At 41.8% G+C, this 17,757-nt stretch overlaps 1 protein-coding gene across 4 annotated transcripts in view; it reads right to left on the minus strand.

Annotated features, from left to right (window-relative positions):
- The window catches only part of Tnrc6b (trinucleotide repeat containing adaptor 6B), a 248,970-nt gene that overhangs the window by 120,937 nt on the left and 110,276 nt on the right, over window positions 1-17,757 (minus strand). The window contains exon 1 of one of the 4 annotated variants that reach the window (XM_021724406.3): window positions 15,982-16,210. The exons of the other annotated variants lie outside the window; for them this stretch is intronic. Coding sequence (XP_021580081.1) covers window positions 15,982-15,986 — 5 coding nt within the window. The 5' untranslated portion in view covers window positions 15,987-16,210. Of the gene's footprint in view, window positions 1-15,981; window positions 16,211-17,757 lie in introns of those variants that run through there. 4 annotated transcript variants of the gene reach the window in all.

Here is a 17,757-nt window from a genome sequence, read left to right on the forward strand (position 1 = left end):
TGGCAGAAGACACAAGAAGTAATGTTACAGCTTTCCCTTCCAACACGGGAGGTACAACCTGGACCTTCTCCTTCCTTTTCTTCAGTCCACATACCTACTCCTGCTCTTCAGTTCAATCCCAGCTCAGCCTGGGCTCTCATGAGCACAGCCCTCCACCCCTGCCAGGCCCGGATTTTCCCATACTACCTTTCAGGCCAGTCCTCACTGGGACTCAGACAACCCCAACCAACTGCACTTCCACTTGATGTGCACCAGATGCCTACACAGCCACAGCCTCAGGCAACACCAGCGAAGCCCCTGGAGCCAGTTCTTTTTCTTGGTTGGGGAAGAAGAGCTGTTAGATACACAGTTTGTCTTCCTTCAGGCTCCCCTTCTCCACTTAGACTTCTTCACCTCCTCGTTAAAAGAGACACTGATGCTTCCTAGGGGAATTCCTTCCAATACCCTTCCCTATAATTCCAATTTGCTTTTCTCTCTCTGAGGCTAACCTGTCATCTAAATCTTTTCCCACACTTTAGGTCTCTCCTCTGACCCTCTCTCCCATGTTCACGTTAACTTGCTTTACCAAATGCCTGGTTGCCACACTGAGTTCACTATGGCAGAGGGTTCATTCACCTTTGTGCCTTCAAGCGTCTCTGTGCTCCTTCCCCCAGCCTTCCCACACATGCTTCAGAATGTAAGCCCACCAAGAATAGGAATTTTATTTTTGGGGGGGTGGGTACCAGGGATTGAACTCAGGGGCACTAGACCACTGAGCCACATTCCCAGTCCTACTTTGTACTTTATTTAGAAACAGGGTCTACACTGAGTTGTTTAATGCCTCGCTTTTTGCTAAGGCTGGCTTTGAACTCGTGATCCTCCTGTCTCAGCCTCGTGAGCCGTAGGACCCCGGAAGATTCCTAAATCCACCAATGTTCAAGTCCCTTATATAAAATGGGGCCATATTTGGAGCTGGGGTTATGGCTCAGCAGTGGAGCGCTTATTACAGGCTGCTTACAGGTGTGCTCCACCATGCCCAGCCAAGAATAAGAATTTTAACAATTTTTGCTCAACTGCTTATCCCCAGGCACTAGCATAGCCCTGAAATGCATATGACACTCAACAGACATTTGATATGTCACTTCAAGTCACCCTGGATTCACTTATTCACTCAACAAACATTCAATGAGCACCCACTGGGTGTGTCCAAGGCTACGCAGGTGCTAGGATTACACACCAAGTTCCTATCTTAGAACTACTCAATGTATTGGCAGAAGAGAGCAAAAAAAATCCATGGGGCAACTCCTCTATGTGACAGACAGCAGTGAGCAGGATGAACACTGTCTGGGGGCTGCTGGACCCTAATGCCACATCAGGCCACATCAACTGCCAACATCCAAGGCTTATCTTGGCTGACCCCTGGTGCCCTGGCCCAGCCGTCTTCCAGAACTTCCCTAAGCCCCTCCTGCACCACCCTTGTTCCCTACCCACCGCTGCTCTGTGTAAACTGACAGCTCCTAACCTCTCCTGAGCTCCAGCCCCTCCCTCCTGCTTGCCCTGCTGTAGGAACTGTCTGGCAGACCAAAATGTTCCACCTTCCAACCTCCCCATGCCTGGCTCACCCAGCGCGTACTCTGACCACCAGCTCCACCCGCTGAACTTCCTCCCCAGTTCAAGGCATGGTCCCTTCACCAGGCCTGGGGAGCTACACCTCCTCCCCCTACTCATCATATTCCAATTCAAGTGTCTCGGAATCTAGTCTTTCCCTCTTTCTTGCCACTGCCTACTTCTGTCCTTCAGTTGGTCCCCTGCTGGTCTTTCTGCCCTCTGCTCTTCGGTCACCACTTTCTCAGCATGGACATCAATATGGCAAGCTGGCTTTAAAAAATTGCTTTCTATGAGATAAAATCCAAATTTCTTAGAACACAAACCCATCAAAATACAACTCCAAACTACCCTCCACTCTCCTTCAGATGCCCACACTCGCACACCACCAGCCCACCATGCTCAGCCTCTCCCAGGGCTTCCGGACTCCCTGCCTCTGCGGATGCTACCTCCCTTGGCCTGAAACGCCAACAACAATGATGACAGCGGTAGGGAACACCAACCCGAGCAATGTGCTGAGCACTTACAATTGCTCACTTAGCCCCCAGAACAACTCTCCAAAGTAGGTACTAGTATTCATTCTTCTCATTTTGCCAGAGAGAAAGCTGAGGCACACAGGCCACGTGACCTCCTAACCCTGGGCTGACCTGAGAGCACCAGGGTCTCAACTTCAGCACCTCAGTTCTTAGCCACCCAACCCAGGCTACTTACCATCCCCCAAGCAGCTCCTCTTCATTCTTGAAGGCCTGGCTCAAATGTTCTCTCGCTATGAGAGGCTACCCTATCCCCTAGGCCTCTCTCCATTGCCTGTTACCTGCAACCTCCCATTCACATCATTAGTTAGGTTCCAAAGGTAAAAGGCGGCTCTTATTTACCCTTGTATTTCCAGCACTGTATAGTGCCTGACATAATTTTTGTATGGTCAATAAATACTCATGAAATTTAAACACGCTCTTCCAATGATATAGGATTTAGATTATTCCAAGTTCAAGCTCCAGACACACCCAATCCTAACCCTCTCCTCTTCTCCTCTCTATGCCCCAGGACTCTGACAAGGAATCTAAGGCTTGTGGGGCGGCAATCCCCACCAGCTGATAGCATTATCATGGCAGGGCAGGGCAGGCCAGTGAACTGCTGGCTATGGTCCCCTTGATCACAGGCATAAGTCGCATCTAAGAAAAGCACTTTCTTCTCTCGGAGAAGTGAGGGGGCATTTGAGGTGGGGCTGCCATATTTAAGGTCCCTGTCATTCAAAATGCAAGTGGAAGATAAACATAAAAATTAAAATATATATAATGGAAAATTTTGCCATCTGTCATGGACATTATTCATAACTTGCAAATAGATGGCTAAAATATATATAAGCAATAGTCATTTTGTGACCTACTTGCCACTTTTACATAATCATCATGACCATATACTTCGACTTTATTATTCTAGATTCTACAACTACTCAGTACCTAATGGAGTTGTCCCCCCCCCCCCCCACATCTTCCCTACCCCTTAACACTAATGTGGACTGGTTGTCTGCTCATAGTATATTAGAATTAAAAAAAAAAAATTTTTTTTTTTGACTGGGGACTGAAACTAAGGGTTTCACTGTACCACTGAACCACATCCCCAGCCCTTTTTTATTTGGAGACAGTCTTGCTACATTCCTGGAGCTGGCCTCAAACTTGAGATCCTCCTGCCTCAGCCTCCTGTGTAACTGGATTATGGGTGTGCCACTGAGTCCAGCATGAAGTAATTTTTTCCTAAAGTGTGACTCAATGAAACTACCATTATTATAGTTAGTAAACCAGAATGATGGAAGTAGTCCCAGAACTTGAAGTAAGTAAACCTATGAGTGAGGCAATAAATAAAACCAGCAAGCACACGGTTAATTGTAATACATACTGAGAGAGTGTGTAATTAGAAAGTGGTTCCCAAATGCTGAACTTTAGTACCTGCAGTGATAGATGGAAGGAAGAAAGTAAAAAAGTAATGGTTTTCATAAAGCAATATTCAATTCAATGAGATGTCTCTCTTATTCTGAGATTATCCCCTTTCCATTTTTGTTAAAATGTTTTTTTTTTCTTTGAAATGACAGTAATAAACCGTGGGTTTTAAAAATCCTTTACTTGGCAAATTTAAAACTAGTAACTCATGTTATATTCCAATACTGCTGTTTCAAAGTTCCAGTTCCCTGACACCTAAGTCTAGAAACCACATCATGAAAGTGAGAAGACTCAGGAAACACCCAAATCCAGCTTGCTTGACTAGCAAGTAGTTTTAGAAAGGAATAATTGAAATGGAAAGCTAATCATACACCCTAGCAAACTAAGACTAAAAAAATAAAGCAAAAAACTTGGTATTTTAAGAAAAAAATTTAAATACTCATCCCTTAAGATTTCACAGTGCACATTGCCCACCCCAACCTGCACCAGTACTGTTGAAACTAAGGGCACTCTACCACTAAGCTACATCTTTCCCCCTTTCAGACAGGGTCTCAGGTTGACCTTAAACCTGTGATCCTCCTACATCAGCCTCCCAAGCAGCTGTGATTATAGGCAAGTCCACACAACCGGCTCCAGTGCAAATCATTATCTCAAACACTCTTTTTTAAGAATTCCTCTGGCAGCCTGGTGTGATAGTGCAGGCAAAAAGATGACAAGTTCAAGACCAGCCTGGGCAACTTAGTGAGACCCTGACACAAAAAATAAAAAAGGGCTGAGGGATAAATACCCTGGGTTCAATTCCCAGCACCAAAAAATTAATTATAATGATGATAAATAAATAGAAGTCCTGTGGCAAGCAAAGGCCAGTTTAATTCAGTTTGATTGGGAGAGGCATCTTTTTTCTTTTGAAGAGAAATAAACCTGTTAGTATCCCCAACACATAGTGGGAAACACTGAACTAATAAAAAATACTGAATGTGTCTGAAGACAGAACGTATCAAGAGCCAAGAGATGTATCTTCGTGAAACAAAGGAAAGTAAGGAGGCAAGGTTGCCCTCTTCAAAAAAAAAAAAAAAAAAAAAAAAGAGCACGGCAGTGTTTTCCAAAAGAATACATAATCTGGTACAGTTAAAAAGGTATTTTCTCAAAGCTAGGCTCAGCAATGGTGAGGCACTAAGCAACTCAGTGAGCTCTGTCTCTAAATAAAATACAAACATGGGTTTGAGATGTGGCTCATGGTCAAGTGCCCCTGAATTCAATCCCCAATCCCCTAGCCCAAAAAAAGATGTTTTCTACTTAACTGTCTTTAAAATCTCAGTATCCAAGGGATACTGGTTACAGGATCCCCCTCAGATACCAAAATCGATGGATGCTCAAGAGTAACTCATTATAAAACAACATATCTTTTGCACATAACCTATGCATACCCTCCCATATACTGTAAATCATTTCTAGATTGCATGTTTGGTTCAGACACAATTGTTTTCCCAGAATATTTTGATCCATGATTATTGAATCCACAAAAGCAGAACCCATGGTTCCAGAGGACTAACTGTACACATTTTCATTTCTTAGCCTAAACATACACACAGATAAGGGCAAATATCCATTTCTCTATATAGATAGCCAGTTTTTTTTATCAGAATGTCCCTATCCTGGACAGGGAAGACAGCATTCTGATCCCCCGCATGTTAAAGTAACAAATAAGCATCTTTTTTTTTTTTAAGTCGCTTATGAATTTAGTTGGCATGATAACTGAAGAGACTGATAAATTTGATTCTCTAGAACAGCAAAAATGGGAATCATATCCTGGAATACAGTCATCTGTGAGTTTGAGTGGTTTCCTCTAACACTTTTCAAACAACAGCAAGAGAACACTTAGTGGATCATTAAACCAATTTAGCAGGTTGGGATCAGGTTTTGGGGGTTCTGTTTTGTATTTTACAAAATGGATTTAAGGGGGCTGGGGCTGGGGCAGAGGGCTTGCCTAGCTTGTGTGAGGCACTGCATTCAATCCTTAACACCACATAAAAATAAAGGCATTCTGCGAATCTACAACTACAAAGAAAATTGTTTTAAAATGGACTTAAATGTGTATCTGAACACATTACCTATAGTCCCAGAGTAAAATACTTTTGCTTCAGTGTATACATTCGTGTACACAGTGTCAATGCAAATTGTGTTTCCTACAAGTGGATCCAATCAAAAGGTTTGAAAGCGCCTGTTCTAAGCTACCAAATTATCCAACTTCAGCTTATAAACAGGAACTTTTGGCATTAAAAAGTACAGCTATTATTTCTTGTAAGCAAGGGAGTAAAGGAAACAATGGCACCCAAAGACAACCACTGACCATAGCCTTGCTGCCCTGGACTCCTGGGAAGGACCAGTCTTATTAAGGCATTAAAGAGCATTTATTAAGCCACAACCACAGTCTGGTTTTTACAAAGGCATTACTTTCCATACCGATTTAAAAAATAAACAACCCACAGAGTAGTGGTGCAGTCTGCAGAACTAGCACTTGGGAGGCTGAGGCATGAGGATAGCTTGAGGTCAGCCTGGGCAACATAACATGACCTTGTCTAAAGAAAAAAAGGAATCAGGTGCAGTGGCGCACACCTGTAATCCCAGTGGCTCAGGAGGCTGAGGAAAGAGAATTCAGAGTTCAAATCCAGCCTCAGCAACTTAATGAGACCTTGTTTCTAAATAAAATTTTAAAAAAGGTCTGGGCATGTGGCTCAGTGGTTGAGTGCCCCAGAGTTCAATTCCCAGTACTCCCTCCCCCTAAAAAAAAAGAAAGAAAGAAATATACTAAGTAACATTTAAAAACCAAACCAGGGCAAAATAGCTGACACCTCAAACTCTTTACAGGGTACTTCATAGAAAAATAAGCTCCTCTATGTCCGCTGAAATGAGAACTGCAGTAACCAAAAACAATGCTTACTCTCCAGAGTGAATAAGGTTGGTTCCAAGCAGAATTCTAAGTCATTTCTATCTTTACTGGTTACTACTTAACTAAGGTCTACTTAGTTAATGGCTATAAAGCAGTCTATGAAATCAATGAGAATATTAAAGTCTTCAAACCTGCACTTTATAAACAAATAAAATCTACCCATATTCAGTAAATATTGGTTCCACTGAGCCTGGGGGGGGGGAAATAATACAAAAATGCTTACACATTGCCAAGCAGAGGTGAGGAAAAAGCATTACCTAACCAGCCCTGTGGTTCCTTTCCCTCACATGTCACCACACACCAGGGGCTGGGACTGCAGACTTGAAAGTTCCAAAAAATACCCACATGGATCCTCATTTCACATTCCCCTCCCACATGCACCCACCATCTCATTGAGGTCAAAAGAAACTCCCACCCCTCCCACTGAGTGTGTTTTCAAGTGTAGGCCTCCACACCAAGCATTTCTTTATTAATTTTTAATTTTTTAATTGTAATTGGACACAAATAAATAAAATAAAGGTATTATTTCTATGTGGTGCTGAGGATGGAATCCAGGGTCTCGCACGTGCTAGGCGAGGACCCTACCGCTGAGCCACAACTCCAGCCCTATACACCTACCATTTCAGAAAAATGACACAAACTGTGTGTTTAAGACCTTCTACCAATGTACCATTCTGCTGACCTTAGCTAAAATAGTATTTTAAATTTTGAAATCCATGTACTTTTTAAAAAAGTTTGTCTCCTTACATGCAACATTAGGGACATCATACTTTCAATTCTAAAATTCCATTAAACCAACAGTGTTCTAAGTAACACTCTTTTTGTTGAACGCTTTGTGATGGTATGAAATCATTGTGGGTATTTTCAGAACCCATGCTGGCTGGAGTAGACTCTTTACTTCATATAACCCTGAGCTGTCCACTGTAGTGTCTACTATGGTAGTCATGTGTGGCTAGTGCCAATCAAACTAAATTTTAATTAATTTAAATATAAAAACTGACAAGTTACTTGCATTGCTAGTATACTTTTGAATATCTGATAAAACTTGGGTGTGGGAATTTACTTTTTCACGAAACAGTAGTGAATTTTGCTGGTGGCACACCTGTAATCCCAGAGATTTGGGAGGCTGAAGCAGGAGGATTCCAAGTTTTTGGCCACTCTCAGCAACTTAGCAAGACCTTGTCTCAAAGGATCGGGGATGTAATGTAGCTTAGTGCCCCTGGGTTCAATTCCCAGTTCCTTCCACAAAGCAGTAAATTTTATGAACTCTAAATATAGATCAAGTGATTACTATGAAAAATTTGTGTTCAAACTAAAATGTGTTGAAACTCAAAAATACACAACAGATTTTAAAACTTACTGTGAAAAAAAGAACATCAAATATCAAATAGTTTTAAATCAATTACATGTTGGACTGATATTTTATATATACTGGGTTAAATAATATATACACAATTAAAATTACTTTGTTTCTTCCTTCTTAATATGAGTCCTAGAAATCATAAGGTAACAGTTGGCCTGCTTTCTATTTCTACTGGACAGTGCAGGTATAATCTAACAATTTCCAAACTTTCCCTACTGGAACACATCCTAACACCAGGTTTGGGAACAGTGCTGTAAACAAATATTCTTCTTCTGGTGCAGCATCAGAAAGTGCTGACCACACCTGAGACTGGAAAGCCCTCCCTGCATCCTCAATACCTGACTGCTCTCCCACAGACTCACCCTTCTTTTAATCCTTTCCCAGGTCCTCTTTCTCTTCCCATCTCAGTTCTCTTTTCTATTCCTTTCACTTCACAGTGACCTCATCCACTCTTTGGCTTCTCTAACACTTCTTTGTGGATGCCTTCCAATTCTTTATCTTCTCTTCTGACCCCTTTCTCAAGCTGCAGCTCCACACTGCCAACTGCCTGCTGAATGGTTCCATCTGGAAGTCCCCAACAGCTCTGTGCATCTGGGGTGGAATTCATCCTCTCCATTTCTGTTGAAGACTCCCAGCACTCACTTTGAGAACCGGCCCCTTTTCTAGTCCAGTCTAGCAGGCCCTTTCCTAAATGCCTTTGCTTCCCACCTGTCCTGCCAGATTCTAAATTGTCCACCTCACTCCTCAATTCTATATTGGCCCTCACTTCCTAGCCTGTCCTTCTCTGTCCCATAGACATATCAGTTGTCCCAAAATACCACTTTGCTCACACTGCCACCAAACCTTCAACAGGTCCCCATGATCTACCAAAAAGACAAACTACTCAGCAGTCATTCCAACTCCTCCCAATCCCAGTCTCCAACCCATCCTGCTGGACGTACCACGTCTACAGCCCTCCTCCACCTGCTTCACGCTCCAGTGGCCCGCCCTTGGAGTCCTTACAATTCTGCCCAATCGTTAGGACTCAGCTCAATACCAGTTCTTCATAAAGCCTCCCATGACCAGATGGACATAGCTGAAATCAACGTTTCTCCTCCCTCAAACACCTGTGGTATTTCTAACGACCACCGTTGTAGTAACAAGAAGATACAGCCTTATATTCCCTAAAACACAATGTCCCCATAACAGCACGGAACAGCATCTTGCACTGTCTATTGTGGGTATGTCATCTTTGACAGCTTACCAAGGAAGTCAACTTAAAAAGCAAAACCTTGATTAAACTGGAATTACTGATGATTCTCAAATCATTTTTAAAATTTTTTCATTGTAGATAGACACTACACTATTATTTTATTTATTTTTATGTGGTACTGAGGATTGAACCCAGTGCCTCACACTGCTAGGCAAGTGCTCTACAACTGAGCTGCATCCCCAGTCCCTCTTTAATCTTTATCCCAGACCAAACCTCTGATTATTCCAGACCTTCATTTGAACATGCCAAGATGAACTCCAATTCCAAATATGAACTCCTGGTCTCAACCCCACAGCTGTCCTTGTCAACGTGGGTTCTAACTCAGTGGATGAAACTACGCTTCTCCCCACAGCAGCCAGGCCAGAGGTGTCATTTTTCATTTCCTCAAGCCTACCTCCTCGCTGCAGTGACTGGGTCCTATAAAGTCTTCCTCAGTGCCCTTGGAAATCATCCATTTCTTCCCAACAACGCTGTCAGTTCAAGCCACCACTGATACCTGAGAGATACCTGAGAGTACTGTAATATCATCTGGACCTATACTCAACTTCCAGCCATTCCCAAAAACCCCATCCAAACAAGTGTCATTCCTGCTCAGAACCCTCCAACTATTTTCAAGATAAAGATTTTCCAAAACAACTTAAGAGACGCTTCCTCAATGAACCAAGGCTTAGCTTTTCAGCCTCACCTCACTTACTAGATCATTCTTCTCTTAAGCACATACTGTGACAACTTCCACATATTCTATGTGCAGTTACGCCAGCAGCTACTCCTGCTGCAGGACCTTTGTATAAGCTGTCACCTCTACTTGGGCTGGGTGTCCTTCCTTTGTAATCACCTAACACCTGAGCATCAACCAGCTTCCCCACATTTATATTCTAATTCAGCAATGATGCCTGGAGAAAATTTTCACACTACTTCTATGCTAGCACTTACCTCAATACCTGGCATATAATGGGCACTCAATAATTACTTGCTGAATGAGTGGCTAAATAGATTTTAACTTTGTAGGTTAAAAAAAACTTTTTTCAAGGTCAATGGATGAAAGCCATTTCTGTGTCATCTATATTAATTCGACAGCATTGTATAAAGTGAGCAATTGACCTAAATTTTGGTTTTTCTGTCTTTTAAAGCAAAACTAGTAATAATTTGGTTAAAAAAGTAGAATTCACATGTGTAAACTTAAGATAATCAAAATGAAGGGGAATACTAAATTCCATGTTCTCTTTTGCCCTGTAACTCTAAGAAAAATTCATGTGAAACTCCTGAGAGACTTCTGATGCAAAACAGAACGTATGAAAAGCCAAGCAAACGTGGATCAACTCGACATTAGACTAGAAAAACATAGGAACTTCAATAAAAAGAAAAGACTCGGCACTGGTCCTGTCCTTGTCCAGGCCAGAGCTCTGCACGATCCCTGCACAGCTTCATGATCCTGGTGGCCATGAGAAAGAACGGAGGCATTCTGTGGGCCATAAAAGCCTTTCTCGTTTATCAACAAAAGCAGATATTGCAAAGGGGAAGGAAACATTTACTAAGCAACTAATAAGCTAAGTGCCCAGCCCTTACGTACAGCATTTCCTTCGTGCTTCACAACAGTATGCTATTCTCATTTTACAGATGAAGAAACAGAGGCCTATTACCACACAGCAAGTCCTGGTGACCTTAAACTCAAGTCTAACTCAAATACATTTTTATTGAGCACCTACTCCTGCCAAGCCCTGGTCTAGGTTCTGGGAACAGAACAGTGTGCAAGTCAGGGAAGGAGGGAAGGTGTCTCTTCTCAGGTAAGCTTATAGTTCTGTGGAAGAAATGCCCACTACACAAGTAGTATAATTTCAGATGGGATACAATTAAGGGGTATTAAAAACAGAAAACTGAGGGATGTGACACAGTTAACAAGGCAGGCAACTTTGGGCTACAACATTCTCAGGGATATTTCAAAAGTTAATTTTGAAGAAGGAGCTAAAGAAAATAAGGATAGTCAGGCATGGTAGTGCACACCTGTAATCCCAGAGATTTAGGAGGCTGAGGCAGGAGGATCACAAGTTCAAAGCCAACCTCAGCAACTTAGTGAGGACCTAAGAAACCTAGTGAGACCTTGTCTCCAAAAAAAAAAAAAAAAAAAAAAAAAAACTAACAGGGCTGGGGATGTGGCTCACTGGTTAAGCATTCCTGGAAGCAACTAGAAGCAAAAATAACCACTCATTCTCTAGGATTATTAGTAAAGAGAACTATAGTGTTAACCAAGTCAAAACTCAAAACCAGTAAGTTACACAGTTTCTAGTTAGCAAGTATTTCCACATGTACCAAGTAGCATCCAGAATTATGGTTTGACCAAATTAATTCTTACATCCCTCAGCATCTTCATCAGGGTATAATAAATGACTGCTGAATTAATATACAAAGGAAGGAAGAGAGACCATATTAAGACATCACTCTCATGGGTTAAATCCCTTTTCAAGCTAAGTGGCTTCAATTCACCTCACGCCACTCTGCCACCAGTCTTAATCTCAAGAAGCAGGTGAAGGAAGCGGGATTAGTATAAACCCATAAACAATACTGTAGTAGGAAGCAATTAGCAAATGCTGCCCCCCTCTCTAATCAGACAAGACCAGATGCATTTCAGGGTGGGATGGCTCTAGGTCCCCAATGGTCAGAAACCCCATCTTACAATCACAAGTTCCCATAAAAAAAATATAATACTTAAATGATGACTCAAAATTAGTAAGAGTAATTATCTGACTTCTTTAAATATCAGCTCTCCAACAAAGATACTCAGGATACTTCTGAACCCTGGCACTAATTCTTAATATTGAATACATAACACCAAGTTGAGATGACCTGTTTGTAACAACTTTGTTAGACTGATATTCCTTAAGGAGAGGGACAAAGTACATTCCCTTGTGTCACACCTCAAGCCAGGTAAATTGCAGACATCAATGATTATATGATCAGAGTTATAAAAGTTAAATTCACCCAAACCTTTCGGTCATGGAACAGCTGTGTAGGGTGAGAGTCACCCCGTATCTCTTGTAACTACTAGGCCTGACCCGCAGGACCAGAAGGTCTCAGCATCACCTATCATTCCTGCAGGGTCTCTGAAATGGTTGAAGAGCTGGAGAAGCTACCAAAGTCTCTACTCCAAATTTTAGTAGTTTATTTTTAAAGACTATCCTAGTGGCAAGAGCAAATAATAAATGGCCATTCAAAGCTCAACAACAGTGTTGGGTTCACACCATGGATCAAAGATGCCATACTTTCTGGGAACCAGATGGAAGGCCTGAAAAACACTTTAGAATTAAGATACCATTTTTATTCCATCCTCCTCCTCCTCCTTTTTTTTTTTTTTTTTTTTTTTTGGTGGGGCTGGGGACTGTGCCCAGGGGTATTCTACCACAGAGCTATAGCCCTAGTTCTTTTCTTAAAATTAGTTTTTAGAATTTGAGACAAGGTCTTGCTGAATTGCAGAAGCTGGCCTCCAACTGGTGATCTTCCCGCCTCAGCCTCCTGAGCTGCTGGTATTACAGGAGGGTACCACCTCACCAGGCTAAAGACACCAGTTTTTTTGTTTTGGTGGTGCTGAGGATTGAACCCAGGGCCTTTCTTGTGCATGTGAGGCAAGCACTCTACCAACTGAGCTATATATCCCAGCCCTAAAGATACCAATTTTGATAAACACTATCAGTTTTTGTGACATTTCAGTGATAAGCCTGGGGCAGTGCTGTGGATAATGACAGCACTATAAATCACAAGTAGAGTCAGCATAAATTCAGATTGGGGGGAAGGAAGTTTAGTAAGGATCATATTTACTTTCTCAGGTAAGAAACCTCCTCTGGGGGCTGAGAGATGTCTCAGTGATAGAGTGCTTACCTAGCATGCACAGGCCCTGAGTTCAATCTTAGCACAACACACACACACACCAAAAAAAAAAAAAAAAAAAAAAAAGGAGGAGGAGGAGGGAGGGAGGGAGGAAGGAAGGAAGGAACTTCCTTTGATTTTTAAAAAGTAAAACCACATGGTGCACACCTATAATTCCAACAACTAGGGAGGCTGAAGCAGGAGGATGGCAAGTTCCAGACCAGTCTCAGCAACTTAGCAAGACCCTGTCTCAAACAGTAAAATGGACTATGGATGTAGTTTAGTAGTAAATCTCCCCTGGGTTCAATTCAGTACCAAAAAAATAAAAAATAAATAGATTAAAAATAAATAAAAAGTAAAACCACAACATGCAAGTTTGAATACCTTTGGGTCGTGCTCTTCATAACATCAAGCACATCTTTTTAAGTTTTTAAAGCTTCAATTCATACTACCCACAGAAAACTTTCAACAAAAGGCACAAACTGAATAATATCTATTTATACACAGGACGTATTACCTATTTTCGTTTGCTCTGAATGTCCACCGATTTGGTGAGCCACAAGGACTGGCTTTGCAGGTACTCAGATCCAAAATGGCAGCTGAGCTTCTAAAACTCACCAAAGCCATCATACCTACTACCAGTGAGACCAGGCCTTATTTATATCACCTTTCAACTATCTCAGGGGGAAAAAACATTTATTTAAATTAAAAAAAAAAAAAAAAAAAAAAAAAGCCAATGAATGAGATGGCCTTCTGCTAGTCGTTACCTTCCCTTTTCTGCAGGAAAGCAGGCACCCTCTCTGGTTCCTTGGCTCTGCAAGCTGAATCAACCCGCCATTCACATGTTCACATAGTCCCCAACAACAAGCTAAGGGCGAAACACGGAAAGCTGAGGTTTTCCTCTTTTCTTCAGTGAGGCCAACTTAGGAAATGGGTGTAAAATGAATCATCCAACAAGTAAAGCCCCAAATAATTGCTTTCATTTTCAGAAAACAACAAAAATCAGAGCTCTAATTTTCCTCGGGCCCACCTCAATGCAACACTCCCCACCACTAAGGTAATTCCTTTTTCTTTAAATTCCAACTGTAAAAATAAATTAAAGAGACAAATTGAGCTACCTCTTTAATGTCATGTTTCCAATCTCTCTGAACACAAAAGCTGAATTTACATCACCAAAAAATTTACATGGAATCTAAACCATCACTTCTCTACTATAACCATTACTAATACAACAACATTACTTTTTAAAAAAAGAATAAAATACTTGCTCTTTAGAGACAGAGGACTTTAATTATCTTTATTATTCAAATGGAAAGTCTTTCGGTTAAATTAGCGTGAAAGTCCCTTCATCTACACACAATTGGCCCAAAGAAACAGGCCATTTTCAGCACAAGAGGCCAATCCATTTTAACAGTGAATAAAGCTTTTGAAAGCACTACACACCCTCTTCCAGACTGTCAAATTTTCAAAATGGTCCAGCATTTTTCCCATTTTATTTTTTTAACACTTTCAGACCCAGCAAGTATCTCATAATTAGATTAATTAAAAAGGAAACAACAAAAAACACTGCTCCCTTCTGATCAAAATTATTCCATTTATGCTTAATTAGCTTTAATCCAAGCCTACATATTTAATGATGGGGATATGACAATTCAATCCATTTGCATATTTTAAATGCCTTTTCTAAACTATACTTTGTAACAGATTTAGAAGAACAGTCTCTTTCTCATGCCAATATACCAAGGCATAAATCAGGAGGATACAAATTAAGGAAAAAAAGAGAAAAGAAAACAAGGCTTCTCAGAGCCAGGGATGTGCCGAGGGGGTGGGGTGATCTACCCGGGTGGGGGCAGTTTACCCGCCACATCACAAACTACAGCCCTTTCAGCCCACCAGACCGGGAACCATTACATCACACCCTCACAATGATAGGGGGAGGTGGCTCTGAGAAAGCAAGTTTTCAGCTTTCTTTCCTCCCTGCTTACAGGCTTCCAGAATCCTGCATTAGGAGTAATGGAATTTAACTTGAGGCACTGCACAGTTTCAGGGGTTACTAGCAATCACACGGATGCTTATTTATGTGACCCTAAATGACCACTTCACAATGGATACACAGCCGAAATCAGCAAACACACACGTACACCCTGAATTTGTGCTGAAAAGCCTAGTTATTCATCTGTACCAAATTAAATGACAATTTTATTTCGTGGGGAATGGAGGCCAATCTAGAGGTAGAATTGGAAAAGAAACAATTCTTAATCAGAGTGAACAGCTGTTTATATCTTTAAGATATCATGATTACAAGATAGTCCTACCATTTGGTTGAAACCATGATCAAAATAAAGCGCATCTGGCTGCACATTTGAGCACACACACAGAGACCCAGTGCAAACGAGCGCGCGCAGAGAGGGTGAGCCACATATTGCCTGGGAGGTTTTCAAGCTGAAGAATCTACAAACCCAAAACCTCCTGGCGTTCGCTCGCCCCCAACCTGAGGTTTAAAACGTATCAGGTCTTGCTTTAGGTTTTACATCTCTCTAGGAAGGATGGCGCGGTTTAAAAAAGAAGAAGAAGAAGAAGAAGGCTTTTCCATTCTAGGGCTTGTCCTCCCAGATCCTTTGTCGGCCTTAGCAGCCGAAAGAATGCAAACCCATTTATATTTATGCAAATTTTTGCAGCAGATTTAAGGGGGGAGGGGGAGGTCTGTGTTTTTTTTTTTAAATCCTCTTTCTAAATATCAAATTTCCAACTACTTGCAGCTTTACTTATTTGCAAGAAAGAAAGGATGATGAAAATCTACATATAAGCTAAAAGTTCAATTCAATCATTTCAAATTTTAAATATTTTACTAAGTCTTTTCCATTTCCAAAATGCCGAACCAAAAGTACATCACGGGTCTGATTTACAAAGATTCATGAAATGTCTGAAGCCAGTCTCCATGCTAGACAAATGTCGATTTGCAACAGCACTAGTGAAAACGGTTAGACAAGATCCATATAAATCAATTGGTTTAAAAAAATTGAAAATATTTACCAACCTCATAAAGTGCAGCAGTGCTTAAATCCAGCAAATTGAGGCATACAAGGTAGAAATGGAAATGAAAAAAGGTCCAAAAAATGAATTCTTTTTGTCTATCTGTTTTTTTGTATTTTAAATATTCAGAAACCAGCAGAGACTCTGTCGGCCATTTTGGCTTGAACTAACTCTCTCTCTCACTCGCTCTCCCTCTTGCTCTCTCTCTCTCCCCCTCTGTCTCTAAAGGAAGCAGCTTTTTGTGACCTTCAAATAGAGGCGGATCATGTGACTTCGGGTAGGTTTGTCAATCAGGAAAGGGGAGGGAGTTGGGGCTGAAGCTGCCTTAAAGGGGAAGCAGCCCTTTTCCACTCGCTTTCGTTTGTGCAATGCTGTTTATCTCATACTCCCGCCTACAGACACTGCATGTGAAAGTGGCAACAGCATAAGGGTAACAGATGAACAAAATAGAAAAACCTTTATTGGTTTATAGAAATATGCTCAGTTGCTAACGATTCTTGCAGATCCTGCCTCTTTATCTTGGCTGCCTTGCTAGTTATTCTCTAGATGTTTGGGCAAGCATAGGCTGGCAAACTCCTCTTTATAAGGGGGCTTAAACAAAGCTTTACCCAAACAAGCAACTTAAGGTGAAATACAGGGCACAACTGATTTCTAGCTAGCTCCTGAATAGCACAGAAAAAGACTGAAAGAGAATGTGCCCAAGCATAAACTGAGTGGCAATTGAGAGTGGCATCCCAAATCATACAACCGACAGCTACAGAACAGGGACTGGTTTTCCAGTTTAGAACTTGACATTTATTGTTTTGTGTGAACACAAGTTTGGTGGCTCCTCCCCTAAACCCAAATAAAAACCATGCTACAGCACAGCAAACTTGAGTTCCTCTGGGCTAAGGCAGGTCTGAGTCATCTTTAATCCCTTCCCCCACCTAAGGAAGTAGCTCGGCAGCTGATAGAAACTAGGCACTAAATTAAAACCTACCTGTCTTCCAGCACCCCAAAGTCTCTTCTTCTCCCATAGGCATCTTGATTTCTACCCACCTAAGAAACCCACTCTGAGCTTGCCTCTCTAGCCCTGCAGCTGACAGGAAGTAGAACTTCATTAGTCAAGGGAAACCGCTCCTTTCTCTGGGCCTCCATTTCAGCAGGTACAGAGTGTACACACTGGACATCCGAGAGTTCGGCTCTCAAACTCCCTACTTGGCTTCTTTTGTTGTAGCACTTCTGTTCACCTTATCCTGGCCATGTCAAAAATCAGTCACTGCCCAGGGAAAGCTTCTTAAACCTCCTCGTCTAGACTGGGCCTTCCTGTTAAATACTCCCATGACACCCTTTACGACTTCTTCAAAGCAATGGTCATAGCTGCAATTTAGTATTTGTGAAAAATATCTGTTAATGTTGATCTTTCCCTGTAGACTGTAAACTGAGAGCATATACTGCATCTTTTTTCACTGCTCTGTGAGGCCCCACACCCAACCCCAAATAGCAAGTGAATAAATAAATGAATAAATTGCGTGGACCTCTATTAAAAGGCCTGGGCTAGCCAGGTGCAGTGGTTCAGGTCTGTAATCACAGCAACTGGGGAGGCTGAGGCAGGAAGATCACAAGTTCGAGGCCAACCTCAGCACCTTGGCGAGACCCTGTCTCAAAAACAGAAAGGACTAGAGTTGTAGCTCAATGTTTATGTAAAGTGCCTCTGGGTTCAATCCCCAGTACCAAAAAAGAGGAATGGGGGGAGGCTGGGCTGATCAGGAAGAAATGTCCTGTGTAATTATAAGTAATT

The sequence above is a fragment of the Ictidomys tridecemlineatus genome, chromosome 6, assembly GCF_052094955.1.
Source record: "Ictidomys tridecemlineatus isolate mIctTri1 chromosome 6, mIctTri1.hap1, whole genome shotgun sequence".
Lineage (NCBI taxonomy): Eukaryota > Metazoa > Chordata > Mammalia > Rodentia > Sciuridae > Ictidomys > Ictidomys tridecemlineatus.